Source organism: Monodon monoceros, unplaced genomic scaffold (genome assembly GCF_005190385.1).
Source record: "Monodon monoceros isolate NGI ecotype Baffin Bay Population unplaced genomic scaffold, NGI_Narwhal_1 Super_Scaffold_11, whole genome shotgun sequence".
NCBI lineage: Eukaryota > Metazoa > Chordata > Mammalia > Artiodactyla > Monodontidae > Monodon > Monodon monoceros.
Window position 1 is genome coordinate 69422508 of NW_021703767.1, and position 13822 is coordinate 69436329.

Sequence of the window (13822 nt, forward strand, 5' to 3'; positions counted from 1 at the left end):
AAAAAAAAAAAAAAAAAAAAAAAAAAAAGTTAAGTACAGTGCAAGGGTCAAAATTCAAAAGGTGTAAAAAAAAAAAAAAAATCCAGTGAAAAGTAGTCCTTTTCAATACTGTTGTCCATCCCCTGTTCTCCTTAGGTGACTTGTATATCCCTCCAGAGATTAAAAAAAAAATGCGTATAAAAGCCAGTATGTTGAGCTTTGTGTCTCGCTTAGGAAAACCTTCCCACCCTAAGACTGTAAAAGTTTTTCTTCTTGGAGTTTTATAGTTGGCTTTTTTACATGGATGTCTTTAACTAGGCTTTCCTGTGTGCATGCTTCGAGGCCAAGACTGATGGACTTCTTTAAAAAAAAATTAATTAATTAATTAATTAATTTTTGGCTGCGTTGGGTCTTCAATGCTGCGTGCGGGCTTTCTCTAGTTGTGGCAAGTGGGGACTACTCTGCGGTGTGCGAGCTTCTCATTGCGGTGGCTTCTCTTGTTGCGGAGCACAGGCTCTAGGCGCGTGGGCTTCAGTAGCTGTGGCACGTGGGCTCAGTAGTTGTGGCTTGTGGGCTCTAGAGTGCAGGCTCAGTAGTTGTGGCACATGGGCTTAGTTGCTCCGTGGCATGTGGGATCTTCCCAGACCAGGGATCGAACTTGTGTCCCCTGCATTGGCAGGTGGATTCTTAATCACTGCACCACCAGGGAAGGGAAGTCCCAGGGTTGATGGACTTTTAGGGAAGCCAAATCATTGGCGTTTACTACCTGGAAACTCCATCAGGGAACTCCGTAAAGTTTCCATCTCCTCAGTACTCAGGGTCATCCACATGGTTCATGTGGGCATAGTCAAAGGATTTCTCATAATTGAATCTCTGTCGGAACTTTGCAGCCTGTGTTAGGGCAGAGGGAGGAAGCCAGATAAGCTAGGGCAGTTGGGCAAGTAAGATATAGGAATCTGTCCCCACCTGAAGGGCAGGTAGAGAGCCGGGGGGTTTGGAGTCATGACTTGTCCCTAACTCAGGACTTCACAAGGGCCACTTGGCTTACAGCTGTCCTCAGTGGCAAAGCTGACATTTTTTTTTTTAATTCTTTTTGTTGCAATGGTAAGTGGGAGTGTTTCCTTAATCTCTCTTTCAGATTTTTCATCATTAGTGTATACAAATGCAAGAGATTTCTGTGCATTAATTTTGTATCCTGCAACTTTACCAAATTCATTGATTAGCCCTAGTAGTTTTCTGGTGGCATCTTTAGGATTCTCTGTATATAGTATCATGTCATCTGCAAACAGTGACAGTTTGACTTCTTTTCCAATTTGGATTCCTTTTATTTCTTTTTCTTCTCTGATTGTCGTGGCTAGGACTTCCAAAACTATGTTAAATAATAGTGGTGAGAGTGGACATCCTTGTCTTGTTCCTGATCTTAGAGGAAATGCTTTCATTTCTTCACCATTGAGAATGATGTTTGCTGTGGGTTTGTTGTATATGGCCTTTATTATGTTGAGGTAGGTTCCCTCTATGCCCACTTTCTGGAGAGTTTATCATAAATGGGTGTTGAATTTTGTGAAAAGCTTTTTCTGCATCTGTTGAGATGATCATATGGTTTTTATTCTTCAATTTGTTAATATGGTTTATCGCATTGATTGATTTGCGTATATTGAAGAATCCTTGCATCCCTGGGATAAATCCCACCTGATCATGGTGTATGATCCTTTTAATGTGCTGTTGGATTCTGTTTGCTAGTATTTTGTTGAGGATTTTTGCATCTATATTCATCAGTGATATTGGTCTGTAATTTTCTTTTTTTGTAGTATCTTTGTCTGGTTTTGGTGTCAGGGTGATGGTGACCTCATAGAATGAGTTTGGGAGTGTTCCTTCCTCTGCAGTTTTTTGGAAGAGTTTGAGAAGGATGGGTGTCAGCTCTTCTCTAAACGTTTGATAGAAGTCACCTGTGAAGCCATCTGGTCCTGGACTTTTGCTTGTTGGAAGATTTTTAATCACAGTTTCAATTTCATAACTTGTGATTGGTCTGTTCATATTTTCTATTTCTTCCTGGTTCAGTCTTGGAAGGTTATACCTTTCTAAGAATTTGTCCATTTCTTCCAGGTTGTCCATTTTATTGGCATAGAGTTGCTTGTAGTAGTCTCTTAGGATGCTTTGTATTTCTGCGGTGTCTGTTGTAACTTTTCCTTTTTCATTTCTAATTTTATTGATTTCAGTCCTCTCCCTCTTTTTCTTGATGGGTCTGGCTAATGGTTGATCAGTTTGGTTTATCTTCTCAAAGCACCAGCTTTTAGTTTTATTGATCCTTGCTATTGTTTTCTTTGTTTGTATTTCATTTATTTCTGCTCTGATCTTTATGATTTCTTTTCTTCTGCTAACTTTGAGTTTTGTTTGTTCTTCTTTCTCTAGTTCCTTTAGGTGTAAGGTTAGATTGTTTATTTGAGATTATTTTTTTTGTTTCTTGAGGTAGGCTTGTATAGCTATAAACTTCCCTCTTAGAACTGCTTTTGCTGCCTCCCATAGGTTTTTGATTGTCGTGTTTTCATTGCCATTTGTCTCTAGGTATTTTTTGATTTCCTCTTTGATTTCTTCAGTGATCTCTTGGTTATTTAGTAGTGTAATGTTTAACCTCCATGTGTTTGTGTTTTTAACGTTTTTTTCCCTGTAATTAATTTCTAATCTCATAGTGTTGTGGTCAGAAAAGAGGCTTGATATGATTTCAGTTTTCTTAAATTTACTGAGGCTTGATTTGTGACCCAAGATGTGATCTATCCTGGAGAATGTTCCGTGTGCATTTGAGAAGAAAGTGTAATCTGCTGTTTCGGGATGGAATGTCCTATAAATATCAATTAAATCTATCTGGTCTATTGTGTCATTTAAAGCTTGTGTTTCCTTATTAATTTTCTGTTTGGATGATCTGTCCATTGGTGTGAGGTGTTAAAGTCCCCCACTATTATTGTGTTACTGTCGATTTCCTCTTTTATAGCTGTTAGCAGTTGCCTTATGTATTGAGGTGCTCCTATGTTGGGTGCATATATATTTATAATTGTTATATCTTCTTCTTGGATTGATCCCTTGATCATTATATAGTGTCTTTCCTTGTCTCTTGTAACATTCTTTATTTTAAAGTCTATTTTATCTGATATGAGTATAGCTACTCCAGCTTTCTTTTGATTTCCATTGGCATGGAATATCATTTTCCATCCCCTCACTTTCAGTCTGTATGTGTCCCTAGGTCTGAAGTGGGTCTCTTGTAGACAGCATATATATGGGTCTTGTTTTTGTATCCATTCAGTGAGCCTGTGTCTTTTGGTTGGAGCATTTAATCCATTCATGTTTAAGGTAATTATTGATATGTATGTTCCTATTACCATTTTCTTAATTGCTATGGGTTTGTTTCTATAGGTCCTTTTCTTCTCTTGTGTTTCTCACTTAGAGAAGTTCCTTTAGCATTTGTTGTAGAGCTGGTTTGGTGGTGCTGAATTCTCTTAGCTTTTGCTTGTCTGTAAAGCTTTTGATTTCTCCATCGAATCTGAATGAGATACTTGCTGGATAGAGTGATCTTGGTTGTAGATTCTTCCCTTTCATCACTTTAAGTATATCATGCCACTCCCTTCTGGCTTGTGGAGTTCCTGCTGAGAAATCAGCTGTTAACCTTATGGGAGTTCCCTTGTATGTTATTTGTCATTTTTCCCTTGCTGCTTTCAATAATTTTTCTTTGTCTTTATTTTTTGCCAGTTTGATTACTGTGTGTCTTGGTGTGTTTCTCCCTGGGTTTATCCTGTATGGGATTCTCTGCACTTCCTGGACTTGGGTGGCTACTTCCTTTCTCATGTTAGGGAAGTTTTCGAGTATAATCTCTTCAAATATTTTATCGGGTCCTTTCTCTCTTCTCCTTCTGGGACCCCTATAATGTGAATGTTGTTGCGTTTAATGTTGTCCCAGATGTCTCTTAGGCTGTCTTCATTTCTTTTCATTCTTTTTTCTTTATTCTGTTCTGTGGCAGTGAATTCCACCATTCTGTCTTCCAGGTCAGTTATCCGTTCTTCTGCCTCAGTTATTCTGCTATTGATTCCTTCTAGTGTAGTTTTCATTTCAGTTATTGTATTGTTCATCTCTGTTTGTTTGTTGTTTAATTCTTCTAGGTCTTTGTTAAACATTTTTTGCATCTTCTCGATCTTTGACTCCATTGTTTTTCCGAGGTCCTGGATCATCTTCACTATCATTATCCTGAATTCTTTTTCTGGAAGGTTGCCTATCTCCACTTCATTTAGTTATTTTTCTGGGGTTTTATCTTGTTCCTTCATCTGGTACATGGCCCTCTGCCTTTTCATCTTGTCTCACTTTCTGTGAATGTGGTTTTTGTTCCACAGGCTGCAGGATTGTAGTTCTTCTTGCTTCTGCTGTCTGACCTCTCTGGTTTTTTTTCTTTTATTGGCTTATCTGTCCACTTATATCCCATGGATTGAGAATTTCAACCTGGCATGAGCTTGTTTTCTATCGTAGGAGAATGCGCTAACTTTATGAAGTGCCTGCTGTGTTAGGTAAGGTACAGTGCTTAGTATTTTATATGTTATTTTGTTTTTTCCTTATGCAGGTTGTTCTGATTTGGTAAGGTCAGCCTTATCTTCATCCAAAAGATGAAGAGACTGAGATTTAGGGAAGTTAAGTCATTTGCCTCAAGTTAGTTAGCTAGAAAAAGGTTTGGGATTTGAACCTAGTTAGTCTTATTTAGCTCAGGCTCTTTCCCGACACGTAGAAGGCTTCAGATTAACTGGATAAACAGATCATAAAGAGATTAGTTATAGAATTTATGGGAATCAGTTATTTTTAAGAGCCATAAGCAGAATTCATTTGCCAAAAAATAAAGTGATCATGGCAATTGATTATTTTCTTTTTAAAAATAAGAGTCAAGGAGGAGAGAATTCAAATTGGCTAGTGTGCAGCTACTCTGGTGCGTGTATGTTAGAGTGGGTGTCAGGGCATTCAGGTGAGTCAAATATTGTGTTTGCCTTATGGAACACGCACAAATTATACATTTTCCAAAAAATAAAAAAACGCAATAGTTATGGAAAAAAATAGTTTCGTTCAAGATATACGCTAGTCAAAATTTAGTATTTCTTTGATGGTACAGTGGGCTTCTTTTTTTTTTTTTTGCGGTACGCGGGCCTCTCACTGTAGTGGCCTCTCCCGTTGTGGAGCACAGGCTCCGGACGCGCAGGCTCAGTGGCCATGGCTCACGGGCCCAGCCGCTCCACAGCATGTGGGATCTTCCTGGACCGGGGTACGAACCCGTATCCCCTGCATCGGCAGGCGGACTCTCAACCACTGCACCACCAGGGAAGCCCAGTGGGCTCTTTTTGATCCTGTTGAACTTCACATTCATTATTATCAACTGCAGTCATAGTCTGGTGCCTGATTTTACTGGGCAGATGTACTGAGGGGGGCTGTTTGGAAAAGCTTTTGGAGGAGTTGGAGAAGGTGTGAGATGAAGAGAATTCTCCACAGTAGGGCTCCCCACAGGCTGAATGAGGCATGAGGTTTCAGCTGTGGTGACTGACAACTTAAGTTTTCCTGATTCTAAGTTGGGGCACTGTGGGAATTGAGCGATGGGAGGAACAGTTAAGAGAAGCCAAACATCAGAGGAGTGAACGGCCCCCAGACTTGATGGCCCTTAGGTCACTGAGGCACACCGCCTCCTTTGATGGGTGAAGAAGCTGCTGTTAGTAGAGGCAAGAGGGAAACGCCTCTCCCTGGCTGTGAAGGAAACAGAGGAGGCAATAATGAGCTCTCTGGATTGCTGGGCCTCTTTGGTCAGGTGCTGAGTTGTCCGCTCTAACTATTTATTGTTTTTTTTTTTTTTCTTCAAGAACTACTTTAAATTTAGGTATTTGGAGAGGGCAGCCAACCATGTTGTGGGTAGGAAGTGGGAGATCAGGGGAGCGTGCGAGGAAGGCAGAGGGGGCAACAGGTCCCTTGAGTTGCCTTCAGCAGGTCAGCTGACAGGGAAGCGCCCATGGAGCTTGAGGAAGAGAGTCATGGACCCTCCATCTTGCCCCCAGCATGCCCCACCCCCACTGCTCATCTGAGGCCAGGACTTCTGCTCCCCTTCCTTTTTTTTTTTAATGGTTGAATAAATTTACTTGTCATTCCAGATCATAATTTGCACAAATTAAGCTCTTTGACTTAAGAATATATGTACATATATATATATATATATATATATATATATGTATGTGTGTGTGTGCAAAAATCCTCAAAATAAAATGTTAACTTAGCACTCCTGGTGATGGTATAAATATGCCATACTATTTTTTTTTACATTTCCCTTTTTAAAAAAAATTGATGTATAGTTGACATACAATACTATATTAGTTTCAGGTGTACAGCTTAATGATTTGTATATATTGTTAAATGATCACCACAGTAAGTCTAGTTAACATCTGTCACCATACATAGTTACGGATTTTTTTTCCTTAGATGGGAACTTTTAAGATCTATTCTCTTAGCAACTTTCAAATGTACAATACAGTGTTATTAACTGTAGTCACCATGCTGTACATTACATCCTCAGGACTCATGTATTTTATAACTGGAAGTTTGTACCATTTGACCCGCTTCACCCACCCTCCACTGCCCAGCTGTGTCAACCACTGATCTGTTCTCTGTATCTATGAGCCTGGTTTTGTTTTCGGTCTTTGTTTTCCTTCCTTTGACCTAAGACAATATTTTTGCCAAAATGTAAATATTCCCTGAGGGTCTGAGTATTAAGCTCTCATCATGGAAACCTTACAGGGGATGAGATTATCACCATACTTTTCACAGGCCCAGGATGGGTGAGCTTTGAAAAGGCATGACAAGAGGGGAAGGCTCTAGCTCTTGGGGCCCAGGCTGGGGGTGTTGGGTGGCGTGCTGTGGTTGGAGACTCAGGGCGACAGTGGGGGTTCTGGCGGTTGGTGGGCGAGGAATAAATGCTCAGGCGAGGGGTCGGAGAGAGACTGCATTTCCCCTACTTAGCAATTTGGTTTAGAGCCCGGTGTGGTGATGGGTCGTGTGGCATCTCCAGGCTACCCCCGCCAAGGGAGAGTTAAAGATCCCAGTGGAGGTCAGAGGTGAACAGGGATGAAAGCAACACAAAAGTAGGACAAGGCAGGCTAATTAGCTTCCGCCTTCCCCTCCTGCCGCCTGGCCTGATATTTGAGGTGACATTTAAAGCCACTGTACAGATGAATGCTTTCTGGAGCCTGTGGAGAGATGAGCCTGATTCTCAGCCTCCTGGCTGGCAGCTCCTCAGCCTCTCCGTCTGGGGCCCTCTATTGGGCCTTGAGGGCAGGCGGGACATCCCTTTACCTTCCAGGAGACTCTTCTAATTCTGGACTCAGAATCCTCCTCCCTACTGGACTCCTAGGATGTGTGGGAAATGAGGTGCACTCTAGAATTCAACCAAAATAGTTCAGTGAAGTAAGAGAGGAGAGCAGGGACAGAAGCAGGTAGATCACCGTTTCAGACTCATCTGGGGAACTTGTTAAAAATGCAGGCCTTGGGGAGTGAGGCCTAGTTATCTGCATGGATAACCAACCCTCTAAGGTTATTCTGCTGCCCATTAAACTTTGAGAACCTCTGAGATAGAAGATGAACGAGGTTAGCTGGAAAAGGCCTCTTGGGAGAAGTGGACTTGAATTTCAGAGTGACAGGTGATACCTGTCTTAGGTGCTGGCCTCAGGTGTGGACCTAGGGAGCCTGTTCACCTGGGGACACCAGGCTTTCACAGGAGAGACTGGCCGGTGTCCATCCCATCCATGGGTGGCGTCACTGAGACTATGTTGCCACAGGGCTGCACTTCACCACTTGGGTGCTAATCGCCAAGGGGCAGAAGTGGTGTGGGAAGTGGCTGAGGCTGTTGTCTGCTGGAGTGTGATACATATTGCAACTGAAGCACAGCTTGTAGGCCAAAATGGCAGCCTGGTGGAGCCCACTTGCATGGGCGGGGCAGCGAGGGACAGGGATAGTCTTCCCTCCGCTATGCAGACTAGCAACTGTACCGCCTCCCTTGTGGCCTTCCCTGGTCAGGTAGCCCTGTGTGTCCGAGAAGCTGGGAACAGTGCCTTTGCCCCGGGAGATGAGTGGGAAAGCTTTGGGACATGATTGCTTCTCTCCTCCCTCTGTGCTGCTTGCCTTCTGCGCCATACACTTGTGCTGGCTTTATCTGATCGGGAACACAGTGTTTCCACGTTGGGGCGGGCGGAGAGAGGGAGAAAGAACAGTGCCAAGTAAGAAGAAGGAACAGCGAAGAGAAGGGAACACATCTGTGTTGTGACACCGAGTAACCGGTGATCATCCAGGTGGGCATCAGCCCTCTGGAATGGACGGGCTGTTGCTGGCCTGGAGATGCTCCTTGTTCCTGAGAACTGGTCCCTGTAGCCAGCCAGGTGGGTTGGAGGAACCATACCAATGGGAATGACCGTGCTTGCTTTGACCATGATGAAAGAAGGAGCTGCTGCAGGAGTATTGTTTAAGACAAAATGACAACGACAAAAACCTAATAAAGCCCCCTCCTGGCCGGTGTCCCGTCCATTCTAACTGCACTCCAGGTAAATGGCAACTCTGACAATCTCTTGGAACACTTTATTCAACTTCTGGAGGGGCTGGATTGAAAGCATGGCTTACGAGGCTCTGTGGGAGTTGGAGAAATGAGCATTGGTGGGCTGGGGAGCTCCCAGGAGCCCAGCTCGATGGGTTGAAGCCAATCTTTAGTACAGTTGCTGGCTGAATGGGTTCATCCTGGCCCTGACCCCACAGCTGATGCTTATGGTCTTAGGTTCACAGTTTGTGGGGGAAGTTCTTGCATCCGTGTTGTTCTTTAACATCTTTATTCTCTTTCTTTGAACATGAGGCTGTGTGGAATGTTTGGCACTTGATTACCAGAAGGAGGGGAACAGGGCCAGCTTCCTTCTCCAGACCCAAGAATGGGATGTGGAATAGTAGAATTAGCCCCATCAGAGTTCACACGGCATCCACACAGTCGCTAGGACTTTCTGCCTCACAGACAGATGCTCTTTCCAAAGCCCATCTCCGTCTAGGCCTCCTCATGGTGGGAGCCATGTGTGCGTCCCTCACATCTCAGATTTCTCCCAAGTTGGGTTAGACAGAACCATCTTTGGCATTTTTATTTGGAGATGCTCTCCCTGGGCAGCCACAAGCCAGGGCCAAAGAAAAAGATGAAAGGCTGTCACTCAGGAAGAGGCCACACGCAGGCCCTCTACTGAGCCTGTGCTGGTGGCATGTCAGCCCTGCCCTGGGTGTCCTGCCCTACTGTGAGGGCCTCCACCTCTCTATGAAAGACCTCACAGTTCCCCAGGGAACAATCCAGAGCCCCAGAAACTCTTCGGGAGGAGACAGATGGCACACATTCCTTCCGCAGCCCAGCCACCTTCTAGGTATTTGACCGTAAGCAAGTGATTTAACCTCTTGGAACATGGGCTTTCCCTTCTGTAGACTGGGGAACGTGAGTCCCATCCTACAGACCTTGCAGGGTGGCTCGGGGGGCCAAGGGAGATGATGGATGTGGAAGTACTGTGTGAGCTAAAACGTACTGGCCACACCTGAATGATGGAGCTTGTTACTCATGAAGGAAGGGGGAAGCTGAGGGTCAGTGCACTTCTCTGTGGAGAGAGAGGAGGAGGGGCGTGCATTCTTGTGTTAACTACACACTGGAGTCTTGTCCATTTAAGGTAATAGTAAAATAATACTACCAGATCCTGCGAGGTAGCTTCTGGGAAGTGGTGTGTGCTCAGTCCCAATGCTGCCCTTCCAGAAGGAACCACGGGGCAGCGGTGGAGCAGGGGCAGGGCCAGGCTGGTGGAGACTGTGGCTCTGCTGGCTTTCTCCCTCCCCCACCTAGCTCCTGCCCCAGGACGTGCCTCCTTTTCAGTCTGCATCTGTCAGAATCTGCAGCCTGTGTCATCCTGGAAGCCTAAGCTCCCAGGAAGAGCTGACGCTGAGGAGGCCTGCTCCTGCCCGCTGCTGTTGGAGACCAGGAAGCCTGGGGTGCCAGCGTTTCCATTAGGACAGTGAGAAGGCGTTGCTGGCATGGCCTGGGCTGAAACAAAAGCGGTGATGAATATGCATGTGGCTGCCGGGTAGTTTTTAGGCTTGGAGTCCAGAGTTGTTCCAGACCTGGGGGTCCCCTCGGAGTTCCCTTGTTTGAGCAGGACTTCTGGTCACCGTGCGGGTGGCCAGCCCCTGTAAAATGGGTTCCCAGCAAGGCAAGGCCAGGGTGCCCTGTCATCCTTCTACAGGCCTTATGTGGTGCCCAGGAACTGAGGTCCTTGCAGTCCACTCCTCTTCCTGACTTGAAAATGAAAGCGTGTGGGGTGCACATGCCATTTGCCTCTTCACTCATTCAGTTAGTAAATACTCAAGCACTTGCAAAGTTCAAGATGCTTCAGGGGATGTAACGAAGATCACAGAGCAGATCCTGTCTTCATGGAGTTTGTGGTCAAGTAAGGGAGCAGTCCTGTACAAAGGAGGTCTTACACAAAGGAGGGAGTGAAATGCAGCGTAGAGGGGGAGAAAGACGAGGGAAGGCTACCTGATTCTGTGGAAAAATAGGAGGATTTGGCCACGATGAAGTGGGGGCGTAGGGTGGCCATGCTATGGGCAGGAAGAAAGGAGCACATGCACAGAGGTAGGAAAGCATGGGATGTAAGGAGGTGTGGGAGCTGGAAATCTGGTGAGAGGATGAGGGGTTGGAGGGGAAGGGGGAACGAGCACTTGAGCACCGCCATTCACCAAGTGCTGGACCAGAAATGTTAGGTCCTTCCTATCCTGGGAGCCTCACAATAGCTTGATGAAGCAAATGCTGTTTTCTCTAGCTTTCAGAGGAGGCGGCTGGGGTTGAAGTAACTTGATCAAGGCTAGACAACTATTCCGTGGTAGCAGGATTTGAATCCATGACCATGTGACTCCAGAGCCCATGCTGTCTCCACGACAGCAGAGGGTCCATGAAGGGAGATAGGGTCTGTGGCCCTTTTCTGGTCACATGGGTCCTGCACCCTAGGGCAGGAGGTGCCTGTGGTTCCCGAGGAACAAGGCAGTGAGGCTCTGGCTCTTTTGGTCTGGCCTCGGAGTCCAGGGTGGTTGAGCTCCTGGCTTCCCACCCCTGTCCTGTTAGGGAAGCCACTGGCTTCTGGCATGGGAGGCAGGGACAGCCAGGATGGCAGGAGATCCTGGAATGACATTCAAGATACGGCCTTGACTGTGGGTTTTCATTCCCAAGACCACCTCTCTGCTCCCTTCTTTGTGAAGGTGCTCCCTGGCCGCCCTCCCCCGCACCTCTGGTCTCCCTTTGGGCCCATGCAGGCTCAGTCCGCACAAGGCGGCAGTGTTCCGCACTTGTTCCTTTGTTGCTGTGAAACAGGCTCCCGGCACAGTCAGCCTCTGTGTGGGAGGACTGGTGGCTGTCTTCACAGGCAGGCATTTGCTTTGAGCAGGCTGCGCGCGCGAGCCCAGCGTCAAGTAATTCCGGCCTCCTCGAGTCGGCGGTGGTGGGATGAGGCTGTGCTGAGGGGACTGGCTGTGAAGGATGAGTTCAGGGGGGGATGACGGACCGCTTCTGGGACCAGTGGTATCTTTGGTATCTCCGCTTGCTCCGGCTGCTGGATCGAGGTATTCCTGGGGGGGAAAGAGAGAGAATGAATATGAGTGTGTGTGTGTGTGTGTGTGTGTGTGTGAGTGTGTGTGTGTGTGTGTGTAAGAGAGAGAGAGATATGCACACACAGAGAGATTTCTGACAGAGAGAGAGATAGAAACAGACACACACACACACACAGAAAAATGCAGTGGAGAAGGGAGCAGAAAGCAAGGAGGGAGAAGAGAGAATGAAACAGCCGAGTAGCCAACCCATGGAAAGTAAAAAAAGGCTGTTTTTCTGGGGACATTTTTTACCCAGCCGGGAATTGGGAGCCCAGGGCCATTTGGGGAGCATGTGTGTATCCGGATCTCATTTCTTGTTGGGTTGATCATCAAGCTGTGTACTGTAGTCAAAGACAAGTTAAGCCCCATCTTTCAGGGTTCTAGATGGAACCCTGAGCAGTGCAGCAAGGAGAATGGTCCCTGAGCAAGAAGCTGGGGGCAGACAGATGCAGGCTCACATCTCAGCTCTGCCACCACCAACTCTGTGACCTTAGGCTGATTTGTGTGATCTATCTAAGCTTGTTTCCCCATCTGTAAAATGGGTGTGGTGAGACCTATCTGCTGGGGTTGTTGTGGAATTCTTAGTTAATTCATACCTGTAAAACATGTAACATAATGTCTGGTGCATAGTAGGTGCTTTGTAAGTGTTCATTTCCTCCTTACAATGCCCCTCAGCATCATGGAGCTGTAGCACCTGTCCGGAGGGCAGCTGCCTTTGTGGTTATCTGTAGATAGAGCCAGTACAGAATTTGCAGTTAGTGGAAAGGGAAGGGAAAGTCCATTTTATTCCTCAGGTTAATCTGACCTTAATACATTTTATCATTGAATATTCATGTGATTTAAATCTCCTGGTAATGTGATGCAAATCTAGACATTCTGGTGTAAGGAAAACCCACTGTTAACCTGGTTGAGTAATTGATTCTTTTCTTTCTTTCTTTCTTTCTTTCTTTTTTTTTTTTTTACAATGTTGAGTGTTATTTTTAAAAGCTTTGGCTCCTTTAAGAGGTTTTCGCAAGAATGATGTCAAATCCCTGATGGAAAAGGTGGCCCAGGGGAAGCTCTGCTGCACAGCCCAAGGTGTACTTATCTTCACCTTGAATAGTCGTAGGTGTGCCAGGAGGTCAATACCAGGTGGAAGCAGAGCACTACACATAGCAGGTGAACCAGCGCTGTTATCAGGGAGAAATCAAAGATGGAGGAAGCCAAACCAGCACATTTGAAAAGCGGTCTCTCACTAGCACTGAGAACAGGCCAGTGGGAGCCCAGACTTGAGATGAGAGTGTTAGGAAGAGAGCCAGAACTTGTTACTGGTGGATATCATAGACCAAGGGAAGGAGAAGGAGACCAGGTGTGAATCCCCCTTATCTGTGTGAACTTAGGCAAGTTACTTAACCTTTCTGTGCCTCCTTCATTGTAAAAGGGAATGATAATGACAGCAGTAGCACCAACTCAGAGGGTTGCTGTAGAGAAAGACTGTAAGCGAAATACTTATCCCAGTGCCTGGAATGAAGAAAATGCCCCTTAAATGTTAATTTTCTTTACCGAGATAGTTAATTCTCACAGACATATTAGGAAAGACAGGAACATGTGGTATATAATAACCAGGAGTTGAGAAAAGTCCAATTAAGAGTTGTTAGAGCTTAGAGATAATTTATACTTACATAAATTAAAACAAGATTCAAACCAACATATGATGCTAATTGTAAAAAGAAACTAGATGTTAATGTATAAGCTACATTAATAATAATTTGGTCTTATTTTTTTCGAAAATGCTTGAATCCATGAGTTGCAAACTTAGGTTCAAGTTTTGGCTTCATTACTTTCTCGGTGCCCTTGAATAAATGATTTACCCTCAAAATGACCCTCAGTTTGTTAATCTGAAAAATGGGAATGTTAATAATAATACCTATATTATGGAATTTTGGGGAAATTTATTGTGTTAGTGCATGTAAAAATGTCAGGCATTCTTAGAAATGTCAGGTTAATGAATTTATGGCTTGATTGATTAAACTCTCCCCTTGGATAGCAAACGTTGGTTGCCAGAATGGTGCGTTCTTCCATGCATATTTCTTCACCATGTATGGCTGTATTTGGGAAGTTTATGGTCTTTCATAAACAGTGTTTCTAGGGTTTTCTTTAATGTGAGGCT

The 13822-nt window shown here is 45.1% G+C and overlaps 1 protein-coding gene across 6 annotated transcripts in view; it reads left to right on the forward strand.

Moving 5' to 3' along the window:
* Positions 1 to 13822, forward strand: part of KALRN (kalirin RhoGEF kinase) — a 612746-nt gene that overhangs the window by 54282 nt on the left and 544642 nt on the right. For 5 of the 6 annotated variants that reach the window (XM_029214075.1, XM_029214079.1, XM_029214076.1 and 2 more), the window contains exon 1: positions 11362 to 11646. The exons of the other annotated variant lie outside the window; for it this stretch is intronic. In XM_029214075.1, coding sequence (XP_029069908.1) covers positions 11580 to 11646 — 67 coding nt within the window. In that variant the 5' untranslated portion in view covers positions 11362 to 11579. Of the gene's footprint in view, positions 1 to 11361; positions 11647 to 13822 lie in introns of those variants that run through there. 6 annotated transcript variants of the gene reach the window in all.